The 25,195-nt window shown below is 43.2% G+C and overlaps 1 protein-coding gene across 1 annotated transcript; it reads right to left on the minus strand.

The window, feature by feature from the left end:
- Positions 1–3,469: 3,469 nt before the first annotated feature.
- LOC120059771 (mitogen-activated protein kinase kinase kinase 7-like) lies at positions 3,470–24,970 on the minus strand. The gene is made up of 14 exons (XM_039008824.1): positions 24,741–24,970; positions 24,478–24,574; positions 23,183–23,293; positions 22,868–22,933; positions 22,611–22,656; positions 22,124–22,262; positions 12,957–13,085; positions 12,670–12,794; positions 12,323–12,453; positions 11,897–12,110; positions 11,459–11,704; positions 11,220–11,281; positions 10,852–10,967; positions 3,470–5,153 (listed from the first exon to the last, which is right to left on the minus strand). Exons 2-14 carry the CDS (start codon positions 24,541–24,543, stop codon positions 4,985–4,987), a joined length of 1,620 nt encoding a protein of 539 aa, XP_038864752.1. The 5' UTR covers positions 24,544–24,574; positions 24,741–24,970; the 3' UTR covers positions 3,470–4,984.
- Between the last annotated feature and the right edge of the window lie 225 nt (positions 24,971–25,195).

Here is a 25,195-nt window from a genome sequence, read left to right on the forward strand (position 1 = left end):
CAACAGATACTGGAGACAAAATAGACAGGGAGACACAACTACACACAGTCAAACTGACAAGGCTCTCAGAAAACTAAACAACATGAGACCATTGCCTACGTTTGAACATGACCTGATATTGAACAAGACACTTCTGCAAGTGAAAGAAAATAGCAGAGCTCTCGATAAAAGGAAGTGGAGGACTAGGCTTAGCCACACTGGGGGGCTTTGAGGAATTAGTCTGTCACCAAACCATACTGTCAATTCCCTCGTTTCCTCTACTCCTTTCTTTTTAAAGGAGAGATTACAGATGATACAGCAGTGACAGACAAGCTTGTTATTTGTCTTGATGGAAACATGTAGGCTACATTCCTGTGTGGGCAGGTTGGTGGGTGGGGCCTTGGGTTCAAACTGTCCAAATGTTTTGTTTAAGACTGAATGATTGTATGGAAGCATTCATACACAGAACTTGAAATTGAACAACCATATCAAATTATTGCATCCAAGATTATCATACTCCAGTTTTGACCTAATCAAGCTACTGAAATATGACGGTAACTTTTGAAACACTTTCAAGAAAATTGGTTTTGCAAACATTATGAACACAATATCTATCATACATACTTCACAAAATAATGTTGTAGTTTTTGGATATAACTTCATACTCGCAAACAAGTCAATGTAAAGGTCAAAGACAAAGCATATTTATTCACCATGCAGGGTATATCCCTCAGGTTAATGTCAGGCTGCTCATCATACTGTAGCCACAACATTTACCTTCCAGGGAACAATATAACATTTACAGGAAAGAAACAAGTGAATGCTCCATGTGATGAAGATACTGTAGTAGGTTTCTTACTTTAACTATATTTTCACAGTAGCTAGCTTGTAACAGGAATACCAGGAATGACGGAGAGTGAGATCATCAGTCTTCTTAGCCAACACAAGCCAGTCATGTTAGTCACTAGTCAGTGATATAGCCGTCATCCTCACTGCACTGCAGACAAAGCAAACCCCCTCTATTGTCACTGTGCTGTTTCAACTGGGAGACACAAAAACGTACTTCAGAAACATAAAAATGCTTTCAGATTTTGTTCCATACCTTCCTCATATACTTAATTTACACTGAACAAAAATATAAACGCAATATGTAAAGTGTTGGTCCCATGTTTCATGAGCTGAGATAAAAGATCACAGAAATGTTCCATATGCAGAAAAATCTTATTTCTCTGAAATTTTGTTTACATCCCTGTTAGTGAGTATTTCTCATTTGCCAAGATAATCCATCCACCTGACAGAAGCTGGTTAAACAGCATGATCATTACACAGGTGCAACTTGTGCTGGGGACAATAAAAATACACTAAAATGTGCAGTTTTGTCACAAAATATTGATGTCTCGAGTTTTGAGAGTGAGTGCAATTGGCATGCTGAATGCGGGAATGTCTACCAGAGTTGTTGCCAGAGAATTTAATGTTAATTCCTCTACCATAAGCCACCTGGCAGTACATCCAACCGGCCTCACAACCGCAGACCATGTGTAACCACGTCAGCCCAGGACTTGCACATTTGACTTCTTCACCTGCGGGATCGTCTGAGACTAGCCACCCAGACGGCTGATGAAACTGTGGGTTTGCACAACCGAAGAATTTCTGCTAAAACTGTCAGAAACCAGGGAAGCTCATCTGCATGCTCGTCGTCCTCACCAGGGTCTTGTCCTGACTGCAGTTCGACGTCGTAACCGACTTCAGTGGGCAAATGCTCACCTTCGATGGCCACTGGCACGCTTGGGAAGTGTGCTCTTCACGGATGAATCCCGGGTTCAACTGTACCGGGCAGTTGGCAGACAGCGTGTACGGCGTCGTTAGTGCAAGTGGTTTGTTGATGTCAACGTTGTGAACAGAGTTCCTCATGGTGGCGGTGGGGTTATGGTATGGGCAGGCATAAGGTACGAACAACAAACAGAATTGCATTTTATTGATGGGAATTTCAATGCACAGATACCGTGACGAGATCCTGATGCCCATTGTCGTGCTATTCATCCAAAGGTATCACCTCATGTTTCAGCATGACAATGCACGGCCCATGTCGCAAGGATCTGTACACAATTCCTGGATGCTGAAAATGTCCCAGTTCTTCTATACTCCCCAGACATGTCACCCATTGAGGATGTTTGGGATGCTCTGGATCGACGTGTACGACAGCTTGTTCCAGTTCCTGACAATATCCTGCAACTTCGCATAGCCATTCCACAGGCCACAATCAACAGCCTGATCTACTCTATGTGAAGGAAATGTGTCGCACTGCATGAGGCAAATGGTGGTCACACTTGATACTAACTGGTTTTCTGATCCACACCCCTTTCCTGTTTTGAAGGTATCTGTGACCAACAGATGCATATCTGTATTCCCAATCATGTGAAATCCATAGATTAGGGCCTAATGAATTTCTTTCAATTGACTAGTTCCTTATATGAACTGTAACTCAGTAGAATCTTAGAAATTGTTGTGTTTATATTTGTGTTCCGTGTAGCTTTAAAAGGAGTTCATAACGTTACTCAGTAGTTTTGATAAGCACACATGTGAACAGGGGCTACCAAAATGATTTGTTATGCATCACGCGCATGACAGAGGACAAAACTGAAATAAAGGAGATTAAAAAACAGTGCTCAAAGGGTGTCACCAAGTGGTTTAAAAAAAGGGACAAGTCAATTGAAATAATGACATTTGTGCAGATATTATTCTACAGAATATACAAAATATACCAAAACCATTGAAATCGTAGATATTAGGAACTGTTTTATGCACTTAAGTATACAGGCATTTCAGATACACTGAGTGACACACAAAGTGCAAATTAAATCAAAAAGATATGCTAGGGCAACATTATATTAGCGATGTCCTTTATACAAATAATGTAAAAATAGCCTTTTCTTGTGTGCATTACCTTTTATTTGAGTACTTTTGAAATCCTTAGATATACAGTGAGCTCCAAATGTATTGGAACAGTGACATCTTTAATTTGAGGGTAATTTCATCCATATACGGTGAACTGTTTAGAAATTACAGCACTTTTTGTACATAGTCCCCCCATTTACAGTTCTATTGAGCACAAAATAACCTGAAACAACCAAAACAAAGAGCAAATACATCCAACAAGTGACTCCAAAATGACACAATACATTATTTACCATTCATTTCTATTGGGCACAAAACAATCTGAAACACAACCAAAACAAACAGCAAATTATTTTCAACAAGTTTGTAGAGTCACAAGCTTGATGTAATCATTGTGTACTAGGAAATGGGACCAAAAATAGTGAATTTGTTCTTTTGGTCCCCTAAAATGGGGGGGGGGGTACTATGTACAAAGATTGATGTAATTTCTAAACGGTTCACCTGATATGAAAATAAATAAATACCCTCAAATGAAAGCTGACAGTTTGCACTTCAACCTCATAGTCATTGTATCATTTCAAATCCAAAGCGCTGAAGCACAGAGCCAAAACAACAACAAATGTGTCAATGTCCCAATACTTTTGAGCTCACCGTACATTCAAAAGTGCATTGACGACATCTGGTTTTGCAAGTCAAAACGCTATTTTTAAAAATACAGTACAGAAAGTGAGATATAGCCTAAGGCAACTTGTGAACACGCGCACACAGAGGGCAAATAAAGCGAACAAAAGTGTATAACACATTGGTGGAAGTGCTAGAACAAGACCAAACTCTTAGTCCACAACCAGCACATACACATTTAACACTATAGGGGTGAATACAAAAGTGAAATAATTGACTAAATTAACAAAATATAAAAACTAATACTTAGTGGTGGTGGCATTCTAAATTTAGAGAATGAGAAGAAAAAATATCTAAAACCTACAAGGCAGAAAGATTGAGAAAGATCTCAAAACAAATGTAAAACTTTGCTGATTCACCGAACATGGAAAAGTATAGGCTATATAAAATAAAAATGAAGATCCATTTAAAATAGTGTCATTACTTCTCAATGAGCCAGTGCATATGAAAAGGGGAAAAGATATAAGAATGCCATAGAAATTTAAAAAGACGCAAATATCAAATGACAGCCTTTTGTGCACATCTTAATCATCTCCATACAAAGCTAGCTGTCACAGAGAGGTCAGAGCCAGAGAAGAACAACAAGCTTCTAGCACCTCTACAACAGCCCTGGGGAGGGGACAGACATCTGCCGCAAGACAGGAAACACCTCAAGTCGTCTGAGGTGTTACTGCAAGTCATCCATCTTAACAACACCAACAACACTCTGATACTTCCTGGATGCCACACTAAGAGCAGAAATTAAACTTAGGCACAGATCTAGGATCAGCTTGTCCTCCTCAAATCCTAACTTTAAACATTGGGGAGGGGAATACAAAACTGACCAAAGATCAATCTCTAGAGGCAACTGCATTTATTTTGGATGTTGACAGCTACAGTAGGTGAAGATGTTACAGGGCCTCCAGGCTTCCCTTGTTCAACGAGTCCACTGTTCCTCTGGCAGAATAGAATAACGTCTTTGCGAGACATGCGTGCAAATGAACTGAGCTGTTAATGAGACATCTTGCACAATATTATTGTTGTACTGAATGCGGCAGAGTATCTTAACTGTACAGCGCATTGGGGAGCAAGGACCTGAGGGGAGACCTGCTGTGTGCAGTCTGCTGCTGACTGTGGATCAGTTGAGGATCCACAAAACATTCATAATAGTATGGCTTTCCTCTTTGGCCAATGATCCAAGAACAGTTTAAGAGCAACAGGGAAGTGTTAACAAATGGCCAGTCTCTTTAGCTGCTCATCCGAAAACAGTTAATGAGCAATATGAAGCATTCATTACAAATATGGTAGGTATATTTGGCTGCAGCTGATCCCAAAACAGCTGAGGGTCAACAGAAGAGACATCACAAAATGGCCACTTGACAGACAGTGTCTTCGGCTGCTGCTGATCTGAGGACAGTTCTAGGGCAACAGGCACACATCAGGAGGCATTCTAACTCGTCTGTTGCTGACTCTGGATCCGCTCCAGCTTGTTCTTACAAATGTGGAAGTAGGTGGAGAGACTCTTGTTCTCGTCCAACAGTTTGGTGTGTTCCTGAATCAGACGGGACGTGTTCTGCTGCTGCCTCTCATCCTGGTGCAGCTCAGAGATCAGCTCCTTCCTACACATCACCACCACAAAGGGAGAGAGAACATGTTTAGCGTTTAGGTAGCCTATATTCACTGTAACTGTACAATAAATGACTACACAGTAAAATACTATACAGTTTTGGAAACAAATTCTAATGAATTTACTCATGTTAAGAGTAACTGGTATCACAACAGATACAACAAGTAAACCAGTAAGTCATTAGTCACACTAGAGTACAGTGCCATCTGAGGTATAGTGTCTGCAAATTGGATGAACATCTTCTGTCAAAGCAACGGGAAGCTGGGTAAATATTTATTTATTTGAAAATGTGCAGGATGAAATCTCGAGATGCACCATCTCTTTTTCAAGAGTACCCCCCCCCCCAAAAAATGTTCCAAGAATAATATGCAATTACTGTTAAATAATAATAACAATAAAAAACAGAAACTTACATTTACACCATAAAAAGTTGTGAACTACTAATAGGCCTAAAACTAATAAAAACTACTGCTACAACTACTAAGAAAACTAAATACCTATAATTAATATACATAAATAATGTGACTTAAGTGACTGTGTGTAAAGGTTTTCTTCCAGGGGTGAAGGAGAGGACCAAAATGCAGCGCGGCTAGTGTTAAACATGTTTAATACAAACACAAGTGAAACACTACAAACAACCTACAAAATAACAAATGTGCAAAACCAATACAGACCTATCTGGTGCAGAACACAAACACAGAGACAGGTAACAAACACCCACAAAATCCCAACACAAAACAAGCCTCCTATATATGAGTCTCAATCAGAGACAACGACTACCATCTGTCTCTGATTGAGAACCCACACTAGGCTGACATAGAAACAGACAAACTAGACACACAACATAGAATTCCCACCCAGCTCACGTCCTGACCAACTAAACACATACAAAACAACAGAAAACAGGTCAGGAACGTGACAGAACCCCCCCCTCAAGGTGCGAACTCCGGGCGCATCCCTAAAACTCAAGGGGAGGGTCTGGGTGGGCATCTGTCCGCGGTGGCGGCTCCGGCGGTGGACGAGGGCACCACTCCACCATTGTCTTTGTCCACCTCCTTAGCGTCCCTTGAGTGGCGACCCTCGCCCCCGACCATGGTCCAGGAACCTTCACCAACTCCCCTCTACAATAGAGGAGACAACTCAGGACAGAGAGGTAGTTCAGGACAAAGAGGTAGCTCAGGACAGAGAGGTAGCCCAGGACAGAGAGGTAGCTCAGGACAGAGGGACAACTCCGGACTAGTGGCAGCTCCGGACTGAGTGGCAGCTCCGGACTGAGTGGCAGCTCCGGACTGGAGGGCAGCTCATGACTGGAGGGCAGCTCATGACTGGAGGGCAGCTCATGACTGGAGGGCAGCTCATGACTGGAGGGCAGCTCATGACTGGAGGGCAGCTCATGACTGAAGGGCAGCTCATGACTGAAGGGCAGCTCATGACTGAAGGGCAGCTCATGACTGAAGGGCAGCTCATGACTGAAGGGCAGCTCATGACTGGAGGGCAGCTCATGACTGGAGGGCAGCTCATGACTGGAGGGCAGCTCATGACTGGAGGGCACTCTCTGGCAGCTCCTGACTGGCTGGCGTCTCTGGCAGCTCCTGACTGGCTGGCGTCTCTGGCAGCTCCTGACTGGCTGGCGTCTCTGGCAGCTCCTGACTGGCTGGCGTCTCTGGCAGCTCCTGACTGGCTGGCGTCTCTGGCAGCTCCTGACTGGCTGGCGGCTCTGGCGGCTCCTGACTGACGGACGGCTCTAGCGGCTCCTGACTGACGGACGGCTCTAATGGCTCGTGGCAGACGGACGACTCAGATGGCGCTGGGCAGACGGACGGCTCAGATGGCGCTGGGCAGACGGACGGCTCAGATGGCGCTGGGCAGACGGATGGCTCAGACGGCGCTGGGCAGACGGATGGCTCAGACGGCGCTGGGCAGACGGATGGCTCAGACGGCGCTGGGCAGACGGATGGCTCAGACGGCGCTGGGCAGACGGATGGCTCAGACGGCGCTGGGCAGACGGATGGCTCAGACGGCGCTGGGCAGACGGATGGCTCAGACGGCGCTGGGCAGACGGATGGCTCAGACGGCGCTGGGCAGACGGACGGTTCAGACGGCGTTGGGCAGACGGGCAGTTCAGGCGCCGCTGGGCAGACGGGCAGTTCAGGCACCGCTGGGCAGACGGCAGACTCTGGCCGGCTGAGACGCACTATAGGCCTGATGCGTGGTGCCGGAACTGGAGGTACCGGGCTGAGGGCACGCACCTCAGGGCGAGTGCGGGGAGGAGGAACAGGGCTCTGGCGATGCACTGGAAGACTGGTGCGTGGTGTAGGCACTGGTGGTACTGGGCTGGGGCGGGAAGGTGGCGCCGGATATACCGGACCGTGAAGGAGGACACGCGCTCTTGAGCACCGAGCCTCTCCAACCTTACCAGGTTGAATGGTCCCCGTAGCCCTGCCAGTGCGGCGAGGTGGAACAACCCGCACTGGGCTATGCAGGCGAACCGGGGACACCACCTGTAAGGCTGGTGCCATGTACGCCGGCCCGAGGAGACGTACTGGAGGCCAGATACGTTGGGCCGGCTTCATGACATCCAGCTCGATGCCCAACCTAGCCCTCCCAGTGCGGCAAGGTGGAATAGCCCGCACTGGGCTAAGCACGCGTACTGGGGACACCGTGCGCTTTACCGCATAACACGGTGTCTGACCGGTACGACGCCCTCTCACTCCACGGTAAGCCCGGGGAGTTGGCTCAGGTATCCAACCCGGCTTCGCCACACTCCCCTTTAGCCCCCCCCAAGAAATTTTTGGGTGAGCCTCTCGGGTTTCCAGCCACTCTGCCTTGCAAGCGCCTCATAATGCCGCCTCTCCGCTTTTGATGCCTCCAGCTCCGCTTTGGAACAGCGACACTCCTCTGGCTCTGCCCAGGGTCCTTCTCCGTCCAGAATCTCCTCCCATGTCCATTCCTCCTTGTACTGCTGCTGCTGTTGCTGCTGCCCGTTGCCACGCTGCTTGGTCCGGGATTGGTGGGTGTTTCTGTAAAGGTTTTCTTCCAGGGGTGAAGGAGAGGACCAAAATGCAGCGCGGCTAGTGTTAAACATGTTTAATACAAACACAAGTGAAACACTACAAACAACCTACAAAATAACAAATGTGCAAAACCGATACAGACCTATCTGGTGCAGAACACAAACACAGAGACAGGTAACAAACACCCACAAAATCCCAACACAAAACAAGCCTCCTATATATGAGTCTCAATCAGAGACAACGACTACCATCTGTCTCTGATTGAGAACCCACACTAGGCTGACATAGAAACAGACAAACTAGACACACAACATAGAATTCCCACCCAGCTCACGTCCTGACCAACTAAACACATACAAAACAACAGAAAACAGGTCAGGAACGTGACACTGTGAATATATACAGTGTCTTCAGAAAGTATTTATACCCCTTGACATATTCCACATTTTGTTGTGTTACAGCCTGAATTCAAAATTCTTATTTATTTCACCTTTATTTAACCAGGTAGGCTAGTTGAGAACAAGTTCTCATTTACAACTGCGACCTGGCCAAGAATAAAGCAAAGTAGTTCGACACATTCAACAACACAGAGTTACACATGGAATAAACATACAGTCAATAATACAGTAGAAAAAGTCTATATACAGTGTGTGCAAATGAGGTAAGATAAGGGAGGTAAGGCAATAAATAGGCCATGGTGGCGAAGCAATTACAATATACCAATTAAACACTGGAGTGATTGATGTGCAGAAGATGAATGTGCAAGTAGAGATACTAGATACTATACGATGTACTGTACAGTCGTGGCCAAAAGTTTTGAGAATGACACAAATATTAATTTTCACAAAGTAGAGACACTGGGGTGCAAAGGACCAAGATAAAAAAATAAATACAGTATGGGGATGAGGTAGTTGGATCGGGTATATTACAGATGGGCTATGTACAGGTGCATTGATCTGTGAGCTGCGCTGACAGCTGGTGCCTAAAGCTAGTGAGGGAGATATGAGTCTCCAGCTTCAGTGATTTTTGCAGTTCGTTCCAGTCATTGGCAGCAGAGAACTGGAAGGAAAGGCGGTCAAAGGAGGAATTGGCTTTGGGCTTTCGACTCTGTCAATCACCACATTCTTATCAGCAGACTCAACAGCCTTGGTTTCTCAAATGACTGCCTCGCCTGGTTCACCAACTACTTCTCTGATAGAGTTCAGTGTGTCAAATCGGAGGGCCTGTTGTCTGGACCTCTGGCAGTCTCTATGGGGGTGCCACAGGGTTCAATTCTCGGGCCGACTCTTTTCTCAGTGTATATCAATGATGTCGCTCTTGCTGCTGGTGATTCTCTGATCCACCTCTACGCAGACGACACCATTCTGTATACATCTGGCCCTTCTTTGGACACTGTGTTAACAAACCTCCAAACAACCTTTAATGCCATACAACACTCCTTCCATGGGCTCCAACTGCTTTTAAATGCTAGTAAAACTAAATGCACGCTCGTCAACCAATTGCTACCAGCACCCGCCCGACTAGCATCACTACTCTGGACGGTTCAGACTTAGAATATGTGGACAACTACAAATACCTAGGTGTCTGGTTAGGCTGTAAACTCTCCTTCCAGACTCACATTAAGCATCTCCAATCCAAAATTAAATCTAGAATTGGCTTCCTATTTCACAACAAAGCATCCTTCACTCATGCTGCCAAACATACCCTCGTAAAACTGACCATCCTACCGATCCTCGACTTCGGTGATGTCATTTACAAAATAGCCTCCAACACTCTACTCAACAAATTGGATGCAGTCTATCACAGTGCCATCCGTTTTGTCACCAAAGCCCCATATACTACCCACTCTTGCGACCTGTACGCTCTGGTTGGCTGGCCCTCGCTTCATACTCATCGCCAAACCCACTGGCTCCAGGTCATCTACAAGTCTCTGCTAGGTAATGCCCAGCCTTATCTCAGCTCACTGGTCACCATAGCAGCACCCACCCGTAGCACTCGCTCCAGCAGGTATATTTCACTGGTCACCCCCAGGGCCAATTCCTACTTTGGCCGCCTCTCCTTCCAATTCTCTGAAACTGGAAACACTTATCTCCCTCACCAGCTTTAAGAACCAGCTGTCAGAGCAGCTCACAGATCACTGCACCTGTACATAGCCCATCTATAAATAGCCCAAACAATTACCTCATCCCCTACTGTATTTTTTATTTTATTTTTTGCTCCCTTGCACCCCAGTATTTCTACTTTGCACATTCACCTACTGCAAATCTATAATTCCAGTGTTTTTTAATTGCTATATTGTATTTACTTCGCCACCGTGGCCTCTTTATTGCCTTTACCTCCCTTATCTCACCTCATTTGCTCACATTGTATATAGACTTATTTTTGTACTGTTTTATTGACTGTATGTTTGTTTTACTCCATGTGCAACTCTGTGTTGTTGTATGTGTCGAACTGCTTTGCTTTATACTGGCCAGGTCGCAGTTGTAAATGAGAACTTGTTCTCAACTTGCCTACCTGGCTAAACAAAGGTAAAATAAAATAAAATAAACAAAGATGGGTGAGAAAAAAAAGCTATTTAATCGATTTTGAATTCACGCTGTTCGACAACAAAATGAATAAGTCAAGGGGTATGAATACTTTCTGAAGGCACTGTATATATGGTAATATGTGACATACTTTCTTTGGGTGAGAAGGGCGATTTCAGTCTGCACTTTAAGGTACTCCTGGGCCATTCTGCAGTGCTGCTCAAACACAGCCATGGACTCTTTGGAGTTAGAGAATGGGGCCAGGGGCTAAACACAACCCAGAAACACACATCACCGTCATGCACTTACAATTTATCACATTGTTCTTATTGTACATTACTTAACTTCTTTAACATATTTCCTATTTCAAGTAGAGGACACATGAAATCCCCAAAAAGGTAGTAAGTAAGCTTTTAGATAGTGTGTCAAATGTGACTGGTTGGTTATCAGTATCAATAGGATTTAGTATCAGTCAGCATTGAAGATGAATGGAGAAAGAACTCCCCATTCCTGCAGTACCTGCAGCTGGTGATCCAGTGTCAGATAAGGCATGGGGATGGAGCTGTCCAAACCATTTATATCTGAAGACATAGAAAACGTACTGGTAAGTATGACATGTTTACTGTATGTTGTACGCTACTGCCCCCTGGTGAACACTGCAGTGACATAATGTGTCAGACATACAGTAGATTCCGGTCATATAACATATTTTGTAAGCTAGCTCTATTACGACAACCAAAACTAAATAGGGCCCATACCTGTGGGACTGATAGGCACCCTCAGCTCTGGCCCCGATTGGCCAGCACATTGCACTTTGATCTCAGTGGGAGCAGGACTCTGGGTACGCTCACGATCAGGCAGGCTCTCCACACTAGCCCTTCTGGACGAGGGCAGGCTGGGGCGTAATGTTCCCCCCTGAGAAGGTACATGAACAGCATGAACATTGGTATGGATGAAATAACTTAATACTCCAACTATATCTGCATCACCTTTGATTGTTTGAACTGAAGTGGAAATCTAGCTTCAATGCTTTTCAGGGTGTCATCTCTCCCTTGACAGTTTGTTCTGTGTTCCATGTTGCTTTCAGTTCGGTAGCTGTTGATAGTGTTGTCTGCATAGGAACCTACAGAAGAGACGATGGCGTTTCCAATCTGTTTTTACAGAAACTTCTGCAATAACAGAATCTTCTGAATTTCATTCATATGCATTTTGAAAGCAATTACTACATAGCACAATGTTAGTACAATGTAAAGTGATACTTGTCAACAACTGTTTATAAAATCTGTCAACCTTCAAAGAGTATTTAAATCTATGGGACTGGCCTGTGCTTGTGGCTGAGGATGAGCCACTCCTACTGTTGCCTGGACACTGGTGAGGGTACTGGAGAGGCTCATCAGAGCCTGGGAAGTACTGCATACACATGGAGGAAAGAGTACACAATGCTAACAGGAATCTCAGATCTAAAATCAAACTCTCATAAACTGTGGAACAAACACCATTTGATAATAACTAAGAAATAAGTTGTTCAATTGCAGGTTTTTACTAACATCTATGGGTTATTATTAGTGCAGTGAATGTGAAGTTCTGACCTCATGGGTCTGTGGGGTTTTCCAGTACTGTACCTTCATGAGGCTTGCCATGGTGTTCCTGACCTCCTCCATGGAGGGCCTCTGGGCAGGGTCTTTGTCCCAGCAGTGTGTCATCAGATTCTCGATGGGCTCCGGGAGGTCCTTTATCAGGGGGGGCCGAGTCCCTGATAACCCATACAAGAGAATGGCATGTCAGTGGGGGAATATCAAGAGCCTAAAGTGGCTTCCTCTACTCATCTTCTTTCCTTCATCTAACAACTAGGTAAGATTTTCTTTCAAACCTATATTCCACTTCACTACACAGACATTTTGCGGTTTCGGTTTTATTCCTCTGTGTGTATGTAACTACACTAAGCGTCTATGGCTCGGTAACCTCTCACCTCTGTGCACGGCCCACATGATGCAGAAGGCCGATCCTCCAATCTCATCAAAGGGCTTTCGACGAGTGATCCCCTCCCACAGGATGATGCCCCAGCTGAACACATCACACTTCTCACTGTAGTTACTGCCTGGACAACAGAGTCAGAGAGATACAGGTGAGTGAAGGAATACAGGTTAGAGTGAGATCCTAGATTGTTCTATTGGTGAAACAGAGAGACTTAGTGCTTGGTCCATTTTGGTCTTCTGGTTTTGAATGAAAGGAGGAAAACCCCTTGCTAAAGGTTACTTGCCTTCAAACACTTCTGGTGCCATCCAGGCTGCACTTCCTTTGTTGTTGGTCATGTGTGTCTGGATGTCACAGGCTGTCCCAAAGTCGCAGATCTTCAACACTGTGCCACCCTGTACAAGTAGCAGACTGAAACACATGGCTATGGTTTAGGTTCAGAGAGTACAACCTCATTAACCTCTAGAAGTCTAAGCTGTTGGGGAGAATTGTTTTGCGAAGGCGATCTTAACATGGATCATTTAGCTATTTGATTTAGAATTTTGCCTTTACTACTACAGCCCATGGAAACACATTGAATAACACATACATATTTAAAAAAGACTGTCAAACAAATAAAACATAAGCAATAAGGTTTTGAAGTGTCTGTCCTATATTTGGAGATATAAGACAGCTCAGAAAACATTTTCGTTTTTTTTGGACACATGTTTAACCCCTTATTTTTGTTGGCACAAAACTCCCATGACACTTGCGGGGTCATAGAGCAAACGTGAGTCTCTCCTTTCCATAGTGGGGTCATATTAGTTTGTAGCGCAAATGGTTCAGACGCTACAGACAGAAGTTGGCACATCAGCATTACCAACTTCAGACGAGTCCAGTGACACTTGTGGGGGTCATAGAGCAATGAGAGTCTCATGAGAGTCTCCCCTTTCCATAGAGTGGTCATAATAATTTGACGCTACAGACATTTCGGACGCTACTGACATTTTAGTGAGACTACCGATTTTCAGGATGTCTCATGATCTGAAAAACACAGCTGTAGCTTGGCCACTTTCCACCCAAGATGCAGAAGGCTGACATTGGCGGATGCAGTGGATTGAGACGCAGCCTATGCAAAAAAACTGATATCTCTATCTTAAACTGACGGATTCTGATGGGATTTTTAAAAATGTTACTTAGATGTGTTAATAGACTCTTCAGGATATACCGTACCAGTCAAAAGTTTGGACACAGCTACTTATTCAAGGGTTTTTCTTTATTTTTTTTTACTATTTTCTACATTGTAGAAAAATAGTGAAGACATCAAAACTATGAAATAACACATATGGAATCATGTAGTACCCCAAAAAAGTGTTAAACAAATCAAAATATATTTTATATTCTTCAAAGTAGCCACCCTTTGCCTTGATGACAGCTCTGCACTCTTGGCATTCTCTCAACCAGCTTCACCTGGAATGCTTTTCCAACAGTCTTGAAGGAGTTCCCACATATGGTGAGCACTTGTTGGCTGCTTTTCCTTCCCTCTGCGGTCCAACTCATCCCAAACCATCTCAATTGGGTTGAGGTTGGGTGATTTTGGAGGCCAAGTCAGCTGATGCAGCCCTCATCACTCTCCTTCTTGGTCAAATAGCCCTTACACAGCCTGGAGGTGTGTTGGGTCATTGTCCTGTTGAAAAACAAATGACAGCCCCACTAAGTGCAAACCAGATGGGATGGCGTATCGCTGCAAAATGCTGTGGTAGCCATGCTGGTTAAGTTTGCCTTGAATTCTAAATAAATCACTGACAGTATCACCAGCAAAGCACCCCCACACCATCACAGCTCCTCCTCCATGCTTCACGATGGGAACCACACATGCAGATCATCCGTTCACCTACTCTGCGTCTCACAAAGACATGGCGGCTGGAACCAAAAATCTCACATTTGGACCAAAGGACAGATTTCCACCGGTCTAATGTCCATTGCTCATGTTTCTTGGCCCAAGCAAGACTCTTCTTCTTATTGGTGTTGTAGTGATGTTGGTACCATTAATGCGATGACGATTATTTTATCAAATCAATTAACTATGTTTAATTATTACGATGATTAAACTAATCATGTAACGATTAACTCATTAGCAATCTTGGGTCACCACGGAAAAAGTTTGATTAATGAGTTACCGTTTCCCAAATTAACTCTACAGATATAAATATATCGTTATACCAGTCATCCATTAATTATCATTATTACCTCATCAGTCTCATTCTGAACGTCGTTGACTTCAAATCTGCACCAAGCCTACTCTCCAGGATGAATCAGCGATACACAAATTGGCTTAATTATTTATTTACTAAATAAATAAATAACACAGAATTAAATAAAACACACACAGGATAGATTATACATTGGTTACTAACATGATGCAATGAAAAGTCCCTAGTGGACTAACCCGAGATGACAACTGGTTACACAATTTTTACATTTTTAATTATTTTTAAATTAACATTTTTTAAACTAGGCAAGTCAGTTAAAAACAAATTCTTATTTAAAATGACAGCCTACCGGGGAACAGTGGCAGAATGACAGATTTTTACCTTGTTAGTTCGGGGATTCGATCCAACAACCTTTCGGCTACTGGCCCAACGCTCTAACCACTAGGCTACCTGCCGCCCCAATGAAAGGGGATGGGGAACGAAAGAGCGGAAGGAGAGACAAAGGAATTCAACCTTCGTACATACAGTTGAATAATATGCTCTTTGTAAATGTGGATATTTAGCACCCTAAAAACCGCTCATTCGGATTTAGAAATACAAAGTACATATTTACGCTTGTATGTCTTTGTCGTCTCACTCTGGTGAAATCACTCGCTCAGTCTGTGGAGAGTAGTTCATCAGAAAGTCTCTGGTTGTGTAAGTCTCTGGTTGTCCACCAGAGGTCACCATGTCCTTTGTAGTTGTAGTAGGTTGGTCTCGGAGTGTCTGATAGAACACATCTTCCAGAGGTGTACCACGGGGTGTTCAGCGGGCTTTAATCTTCACTCTGTTTGTTTAGAATAGATACCCCAGTTTGGGAATACCTGCTCTAAGGTATGTGCAATGCCGTTGGGGGTACGCCAAATAAAAATGTGATTCACATTTTTTTTCCCTTCACATTTTCAAGCAGTATATTTATATTTTCCAACGGGGCTATACATTTGGGTGAGTTTTTTCTCTCGCCTGAGTAGCCTCGTTTCACTGGCAAAAATCTAACTAAACCATCTAGTGTTCAGTGTAATAACAACACAATGTCAAATATAGGTAGCCTATTCAAATAATTAACATCCAATCACATTAACCGTTACTCTCTTGCGGGAAACCTTCACTCTTGCACAGACATTCAGAAATTAAACATGACAATTTGAAAAATAAGCCACGGGAATTTTTTGAGTGAGAATAAAGACGTCTTTCATTCAGAAAGACATGTATAAAAGCAACAGATACCATTTTTGTATATATCTTTTTATTTAACTAGGCAAGTCAGATTTTTACCTTGTCAGCTCGGGGATTCGATCTAGCAACATTTCGGTTACTGGCCCAATGCTCTATCCACTAGGCTACCTGCCGCCCCATTAACCGAGTGGCTAGGACAGGCAAGCCCCATACCATTGTGGAGGACTTAATTCTTCCTGCTTCCACGGATATGGCTGGGACAATGCTGGGGGAAAAGGCCAAAAAAACTATACAGACAATGTCTTCATCAAACAACACTGTTTCACAATGCATCAGTGACTTGGCAGGAGATGTTTTGAAACAATTACTGCTTCGCATATAAGCCAGTGAATTATACGCATTACAGCTGGATGAGTCAACAGACGTGGCGGACCTGGCACAGCTCCTGGTAAATGTCCGTTACGTTTATGGGGGGTCAATTAAGGAAGACACCCTCTTCTGCAAACCACTGAAAACCAGGACACCATGAGAGGATATTTTTAAAGTACTGGAAATCTTTGTGACATCAAATGGACTTTGGTGGTCAAGATGTGTTGGTATCTGTACTGATGGCGCAAAAGCCATGACAGGGAGACATAGTGGAGTGGTAACGCGCATGCAAGCAGTTGCTCCCGACGCCACTTGGGTACACTGCAGCATCCACCGAGAGGCTCTTGCTGCCAAGGGAATGCCTGACAGCTTGAAATACGTTTTGGACACTACAGTGAAAATGGTTAACTTTGTTAAAGCAAGGCCCCTGAACTCTCGTGTATTTTCTGCATTATGCAATGATATGGGCAGCGACCATGTAACGCTTTTACAACATACAGAAATGTGCTGGTTATCAAGGGGCAGAAATGTGAAATGTGCTGGTTATCAATAATTTTTTTGCTGAGTTTAGGATTTTACATTTATTTTTATTTCACCTTTATTTAACCAGGTAGGCTAGTTGAGAACAAGTTCTCATTTGCAACTGAGACCTGGCCAAGATAAAGCAAAGCAGTTCGACACATACAACAACACAGATTACAGGGACTCTCCAAAACTATATTCAATGTGTGAGACAGAATTGAGGCTATGATTAAGAAGTTGGAGCTCTTTTCTGTCTGCATTAACAAGGACAACACACAGGTCTTTCCATCATTGTATGATTTTTTGCTTGCAAATGAACTCAAGCTTACGGACAATGTCAAATGTGGTATAGCGAAGCACCTGAGTGAGCTGGGTGTGCAATTAGTCAGGTACTTTCCCGAAATGGATGACACAAACAACTAGTTTCTTTATCCCTTTCATTCCCTGCCTCCAGTCCACTTACCGATAGCTGAACATGAGAGCCTCATTGAAATTGCAACAAGCGGTTCTGTGAAAATTTAATTTAATCAGAAGCCACTGACAGATTTCTGGATAGGGCTGCGCTCAGTTTCTTACCTTGGCAAATCGCGCTGTTAAGACACTGATGCCCTTTACAACCACATACCTATGTGAGAGTGGATTCTTGGCCGTCACTAGCATGAAAACTAAATACAGGCACAGGCTGTGTGTGGAAAATGATTTAAGACAAGACTCTCTCCAATACAACCCAACATTGCAGAGTTGTGTGCATCCTTTCAAGCACACCCTTCTCATTAACTTGTGGTGAGTTATTCACAATTTTTGATGAACAAATAAAGTTTTATATGCAAGATGGCTAAATAAAGAGCAAAATTATTGATTATTATTATTTGTGCCCTGGTCCTATATGAGCTCTTTGTCACTTCCCATGAGCCAGGTTGTGACAAAAACTCACACTCAGTCTTAAATGTAATACATCATATAGTGTATGTATAGTATTGTATAGTGTGTGTGTGACAGGCTTACAATGATGGCAAAAAACAACACTTGAGAGTGCGCTGACCCTGGTGCTAGAGGGGGTACGCAGCTGGAGGTTGAATGTTTGAAGGGGTACGGGACTATAAAAAGTTTGGCAATGACTGCCCTAGAGATACCTATAACATAAACTCACTCACTTTTGTACATCGCCTTGGTCCGTACAATTGACCTTATTTTAGCGCCCCAAAAACATAATACTTCCAGATCAACTGTAATGTCAATACCATTGTAAAGCACAATTTCTCCCATTTCCAACAGAATCAATTACATGACCCCCACGCTGCCCGTTTCTGCATGATTCAAGATGGCAATAAGCCCCGTCGGGTCGTTTAAAAAAAAATTACTAGGTATCCCCCTTACCCCCTTCACTGTCCATTTCTTGTTTTTAAACGATGAGAGAAGTGCTACACCTGGTGGAGAGAGATTGTAAGACAGAAATAGTTGCTTTATGCGTGCTGTACGTTACGGCATGACACGTCACAATGTAACGGAGGGTCAGTTTTTTCTACTTTTCTCCAATACTATAGAGCCATTACCATGTCGACCAACGCTTGAATAGAAACCTAGTTCACACCCCCGATTTTGAAGTCAACACAGTCGCTACAGTCCCATTAGTTTTCTTTGTAGCCGCATTTGAATGTTGCGGTTGCGCACATTTGTACGGAATGGGTTGAGTTTACGTTAGTGGTGAGAGAAAATTGTTCTTTGTCTCTCGTCTTCAGTCCAGTTTCCTAGGCTAACAGTGCATAAACAGCTACAGAATGAATGCTCGTGTGAAGTCTTCTTCGAGTTTCAGAGGGTCTTACCATTTTCTGGTATTGTAGTTTCAAACCATTTTGCCATATCCAGCTCGCGCTGTACTTTGGCTGGTCTTTAGTTTTAAACCATTTCTCAGCAGTGCAGCCACCACTTCACGCTGTCTGGTTTGGTAGAGATTTTCTTCTTCTCTGTTGAAAGTTTCTAACCATTTCGTATCTTTCAGCTCACGCTGTCGGTCACGCTGGTCTAATGTAGTCTAACCATTTTACACGTCCGGCTTACCGTCCGTATACTGGTCTGTAGAGATTCCAACTATTTCAACGTGTGGATGGTCCTCACGTTCTCTGGTCGAATGTACATTTTGTTAGCGGTCTTTTTATGCCTTCGCCTTGGAGGGCGGTTCCATCACGTTGCTAAAAAGTCTGTTCTCACATGGGCATGGTTACTAACTGGGTAAGCCTTTACATGAAAAACAACTCTCATTTAGAAGGCTAAAATTACATTTCATCTTCTCACAAATAGTTTCATATTTAATCGTATATGTTCCACAACATTTAGATGTAAATCTGATAACGGTGACATATACATTCGTAGAGTTAACGTTATTTGGTTATACCATCCTTAAAGATATCAAACAACAACTTATTTGACATGATTATTGTTTCGAGCCCCACCAACCGTTTCCCACGTTATTTTTGTTAGGAATATTGTGTCATTATCCACATTCGGATGTTGTAGTTTTGGCGGGAGGAATCTCCTTGTAACAAAAGGGTTCTTTCCCCTCAATCCTGCAGAGCCCAAAAGCAGAGTTTCGGCAAGGTAACCTCAGCAAAAAAAGAAACGTCCCATTTTCAGGACCCTGTCTTTCAAAGATAATTAATAAAAATCCAAATAACTTCACAGATCTTCATTGTAAAGGGTTTAAACACTGTTTCCCATGCTTGTTCAATGTTCCATAAACAATTAATGAACATGCACCTGTGGAACGATTGTTTAGACACTAACAGCTTACAGACGGTAGGCAATTAAGGTCACAGTTATGAAAACTTAGGACACTAAATAGGCCTTTCTACTGACTCTGAAAAACACCAAAAGAAAGATGCCCAGGGTCCCTGCTCATCTGCGTGAACGTGCCTTAGGCATGCTGCAAGGAGGCATGAGGACTGCAGATATGGCCAGGGCAATAAATTGCAATGTCCGTACCGTGAGACGCTTGAGACAGCGCTACAGGGAGACAGGATGGACAGCTGATCGTCCTCGCAGTGGCAGACCAGGTGTAACAACACCTGAACAGGATCGGTACATCTGAACATCACACCTGCAGGACAGGTACAGGATTGCAACAACAACTGCCCGAGTTACACCAGGAACGCACAATCCCTCCATCAGTGCTCAGACTGTCCGCAATAGGCTGAGAGAGGCTGGACTGAGGGCTTGTAGGCCTGTCGTAAGGCAGGTCCTCACCCAACATCACCGGCAACAACGTCACCTATGGGCACAAACCCACCGTCGCTGGACCAGACAGGACTGGCAAAAAGTGCTCTTCACTGACGAGTCACGGTTTTGTCTCACCAGGGGTGATGATCGGATTCGCGTTTATCGTTGAAGGAATGAGCGTTATACCGAGGCCTGTACTCTGGCGCGGGATCGATTTGGAGGTGGAGGGTCCGTCAGGGTCTGGGGCGGTGTGTCACAGCATCATCGGACTGAGCTTGTTGTCATTGCAGGCAATCTCAACGCATGCGTTACAGGGAAGACATCCTCCTTCCTCATCTGGTACCCTTCCTGATGGCTCATCCTGACATGACCCTCCAGCATGACAATGCCACCAGCCATACTGCTTGTTCTGTGCGTGATTTCCTGCAAGACAGGAATGTCAGTGTTCTGCCATGGCCAGCGAAGAGTCCGGATCTCAATCCCATTGAGCATGTCTGGGACCTGTTGGATCGGAGCGTGAGGGCTAGGGCCAATCCCCCAGAATTGTCTGGGAACTTGCAGGTGCCTTGCTGGAAGAGTGGGGTAACATCTCACAACAAGAACTGGCAATTCAGGTGCAGTCCATGAGGAGGAGATGCACTGCAGTACTGGTGGCCACACCAGATACTGACTGTTACTTTTGATTTTGACCCCCCCTTTGTTCAGGGACACATTATTCCATTTCTGTTAGTCACATGTCTGTGGAACTTGTTCAGTTCATGTGTCAGTTGTTGAATCTTGTTATGTTCATACAAATATTTACACATGTTAAGTTTGCTGAAAATAAACGCAGTTGACAGTGAGAGGACATTTCTTCTTTTTGCTGAGTTTATTTATGGCCGTCATAAAACTGCCCAACTCCATCCCTCTCCCCCTCTGTGGGAGAGAGGGCGCTGTAGAGCTGACCCACTGTAACCTGATCCTTCGGATCTGCACAGGAAAGTCATGAGTGTCCTTTAGTTGTGGTTTCTTTGCAGCAATTTGACCATGAAGGCCTGATTCACGCAGTCCCCTCTGAACAGTTGATGTTGAGATGTGTCTGTTACTGGAACTCTGTGAAGCATTTATTTGAGCTGCAATCCGAGGTGCAGTTAACTCTAATGAACTTGTCCTCTGCAGCAGAGGTAACTCTGGGTCTTCCTTTCCTGTGGTGGTCTACATGAGAGCCAGTTTCATCATAGCGTTTGATGGTTTTTGAAACTGCACTTGAAGAAACTTTAAAAGTTCTTAATTTTCCGAATTCACTGACCTTCATGTCTTAAAGTAATGATGGACTTTGCTTACTTGAGCTGTTCTTGACATAATGGACTAGTCTTTTACCAAATAGGGCTATCTTTTGTATACCAAACCTACCTTGTCACAACACAACTGATTGTCTCAAACACATTAAGGAAATAAATTCCACAAATTAACTTTTAACAAGGCACACCTGTTAATTGAAATGCATTCCAGGTGACTATCTCATGAAGCTGGGTGAGAGAATGCCAAGTGTGCAAAGCTGTGATCAAGGCAAAGGGTGGCTAATTTGAAGAATCTCAAATATATTTTGATTTGTTTAACACTTTTTTAGTTACAAGATTCCATGTGTCATTTCATAATTTTGATGTCTTCACTATTCTTCTACAATGTAGAAATTAGTAAAAATATAGAAAACCCCTTGAATGAGTAGGTGTGTCCAAAATGTTGACTGGTACTGTATATTTAAAACAATGAAAAAGTACTGTAAACAGATTGCAAAATTCTGGTAACTTTGCCACAATTCCCTGGTTTTCCAGAAATCCTGGTTGGAGGACTCCTGAATTTTCTGCTTATTCCCTCGTAATTCCAGGAATCTTCCCACCAGGATTTTGCAACCCTGAAACAGGCAGTTAACCAACAGCACAAACAAAAGGGCCATACTTGGGTGGTTTGAGGTCTCTGTGAATGAGGGCCTTGGGTTTCATGGCGTGGAGATAGGATACACCCTGAGCACACTGCAGACACCAGCTCATAGCGTGGGATGCACTGTACTGGGGCAGGGGCTCAGCTCCATGCAGCACTTGGAATGAACAGACAACACAGTCAAGACAGAGAGAGAGAGAGACAGAAAGTCAGGTGGGGTGCACAGAACAGACAGAGATACAATATTAACATGGTAACTGGCACAGACCCTCACAGATCATGATTGAACAATGGCATACAGTAAGAATCACTTGCACAAGACACCACACTGAACTACACAGAAAAATAGTGGGAGATTGATACACTGTTAATTGCACTTCGACTAAGATGAGGGATACAAGCTATGGTTGGCAAATAGAAGTATTAACAATACACTTATTGAAATAGCTAAGAAATTACATAAAAGAAAATACTATGTTGAAATGAAGCTGAATTGATTTCTTACCATTGTATAAGGAGCCACCCTCAGCATATTCCATAACAAGACACACCTGTGTGAGAATGTTACAATCATTTTGATAAAAAGGGAAAAACACTTAGTGTATGGGATTGCAAATGTGGTGTCAATATAGAGGAAAATCTGTAGACCTATTAAATTAATAATAAATCACTAATAAATGAATAATTACACATGGGCCTAAAGTATATAATTGAACACCAGGCAAATCATACTAAGAAGACAACTCTCCTGAATGTACTTACTGGATTATCACATGAGCCATAGAGCTTGACAATATTTGGGTGATTTACTCTAGAAAGCTGGCGGAGCTGGATGAAGAAGAGACATGGATAAGTGAAACGGATCGCACCATCTTAACATTCATGAATTGCTTCATTTACATTGTAATTGGATATCATTGGACTGCAGCTACCTAATATCAAAAGAGTCCATAAATGTTCAGTGGGAATTTTTATATTGGGATAACAAAACTTATTTCAACAATAGACTAGACCCAAAAAACAGGGTTAAACGAAAAACTATGCTTTACAGCAGGTAAGGAGAGGATGTTCCTCTACCTCTACTACAAAAGCTTTCCTCTCAGATTCACTCTCTATGGTCTTGATGGCCACATCTTTGCCTTTCCATTTAGCCTTGAAGACAACTCCAAATGTCCCTCTGCCAACAACCTGGAGATACACAAAGAAACAAATGTCACACATATAAAACACAACAGCTCTAGTCTAGTAACATGCTTTCAAGGAAAATGTTGTGTTTTCACAATAATGTATATAAACCCTGGATTGCTGATGCTATGTATTGGCCAATGAGAGGCTTTGATGCTGCCAGAAGAAGCAGTCATCCATAGGAATTAATGGAATTCTACAGTATTTCAATTAAGGTAAAAAATATACAGTACCAGTCAAAAGTTTGGACACACCTACTCATTCAAGGGTTTTTCTTATTTTATACTATTTCCCACATTGTAGAATAATACTGAAAATGTAGAAAATAGTACAAATAATGAAAAACCCTGGAATGAGTAGGTGTCCAAACTTTTGACTGGTACTGTATTTTTATTATACGTTAAAGAAAATGTTTTTATATTTTGTTTAATGTTTACATAATATTATTTGAAACTATGCATTAAGGTGTCTGTCATAGAATAAATATGGAAAAAACAAATGTAGACATTAATAAATGCATTTCTATAACTTCCAAAATATTTCTTACAATGGTGGGGTAGTGCCAAGATGGACACGCGGTGGTATATATAAATAGTGAGTATAGAAATAATTGTGTTTTAATTTCTGTCCCTTCTGTGAGTCCTGGACAACGGGTCCTCTTCTAGGTTATAATCTGACATGTTGCTGAGTGGTGGTCGGTCTCGTAATTTTCTATATAATCTACTTAAGCAATAAGGCCAGAGGAAGTGTGGTATATAGCTAATATACCACGGCTAAGGGATGCTCTTAACCACAACGCAACGCGGAGTGCCTGGACACAGCCCTTAGCCGTAGTGTATTGGCCATATATCACAAACCCACGAGGTGCCTTATTGCTATTATAAACTGGTTACCAACGTAATTAGAGCAGTAAAAATAAATGTTTTGTCATACCCGTGGTATACGTCTGATATATCATGGCTGTCAGCCAATCAGCATTCAGGGCTTGAACCACCCCGTTTATAAAAATCATTAGATACTGCTGGTGTTTTGAAAGAGGTAGCCTATCTTGGCTCCATAGTTGAAACTGGCACAGAAGTGGCATGGATGATCACAACACTACACTTCTATTCAACAAGGTTACTGTAATTTCCCCTCATAAAAGGCTAATTGTTTGGTACTATAGGCAGCTATCATGCGACACTTACCTCTTCAACTTCTATGTCCTCATATTCTATCTCTTCGAAGGGATAGCCAGGAGGTGTCTCAAGCATCTTGAAGGCTGTAAGGATTCCGCAGAGCAAGCTAGAATACAACAACAGACTGTATTAGCATACTGTCTGCCGTTAAACTGACCAGTCAGTCTTTTAGACACAGGATTTATTTTCATGTTGCAGCCCTAGATATGTCATGCCACAAACTGGGTTGCACAACCCCTCCATAATAATTTCCATTCGCTGTTGAAACCTACATCAGGAAGTATGAAGCTGTCCACTCCAGCGAGCCGCTGTTTCGAACACTCAGGACGAAGAGTTACATTGGATCAAATGCGATCAACTAGGACAAGCTGTTTATCATCATTATGTATGATGTTTTGTTACATCCAACGTGGAAAAATCAAATGGCATGAACAACAAATTAGAACGAGTTTGATAATGTCAGAGTCAAAACAAATGCCGTTTGTTCCACGGTTTGCGCAGTGAAATGTTCGCAGCCTTGGGGTGCATTCAAGAACAGTACACGGTTCATATTATGCAAACGCCGGTGCGGTCCTCTCAAGACGCATCCCAGGTTTAAACCCCGTGTGAAAAGGCAGCAACAATAGATATCACATATTATTATTTTACTGGCACCAATGTAATGATCGATTCAAGCCTGAAGGGTAGGCGTTTTTGCTGTGTTGGATTGTCAACCTTTGCTGACCTT

This window comes from Salvelinus namaycush, chromosome 15, assembly GCF_016432855.1.
Source record: "Salvelinus namaycush isolate Seneca chromosome 15, SaNama_1.0, whole genome shotgun sequence".
Classification (NCBI taxonomy): domain Eukaryota; kingdom Metazoa; phylum Chordata; class Actinopteri; order Salmoniformes; family Salmonidae; genus Salvelinus; species Salvelinus namaycush.

Bases quoted from the DNA above. Each gene is read 5' to 3' on its own strand.
- LOC120059771 (XM_039008824.1), bottom strand. From the start codon at position 24,543: ATGCTTGAGACACCTCCTGGCTATCCCTTCGAAGAGATAGAATATGAG. The intron at 23,294-24,477 runs GTAAGTGTCGCA...GTGTATCTCCAG, and splicing joins AGGACATAGAAGTTGAAGAG to GTTGTTGGCAGAGGGACATT. The intron at 11,282-11,458 runs GTATGGGCCCTA...CTATGTCTTCAG, and splicing joins GGTGCCTATCAGTCCCACAG to ATATAAATGGTTTGGACAGC.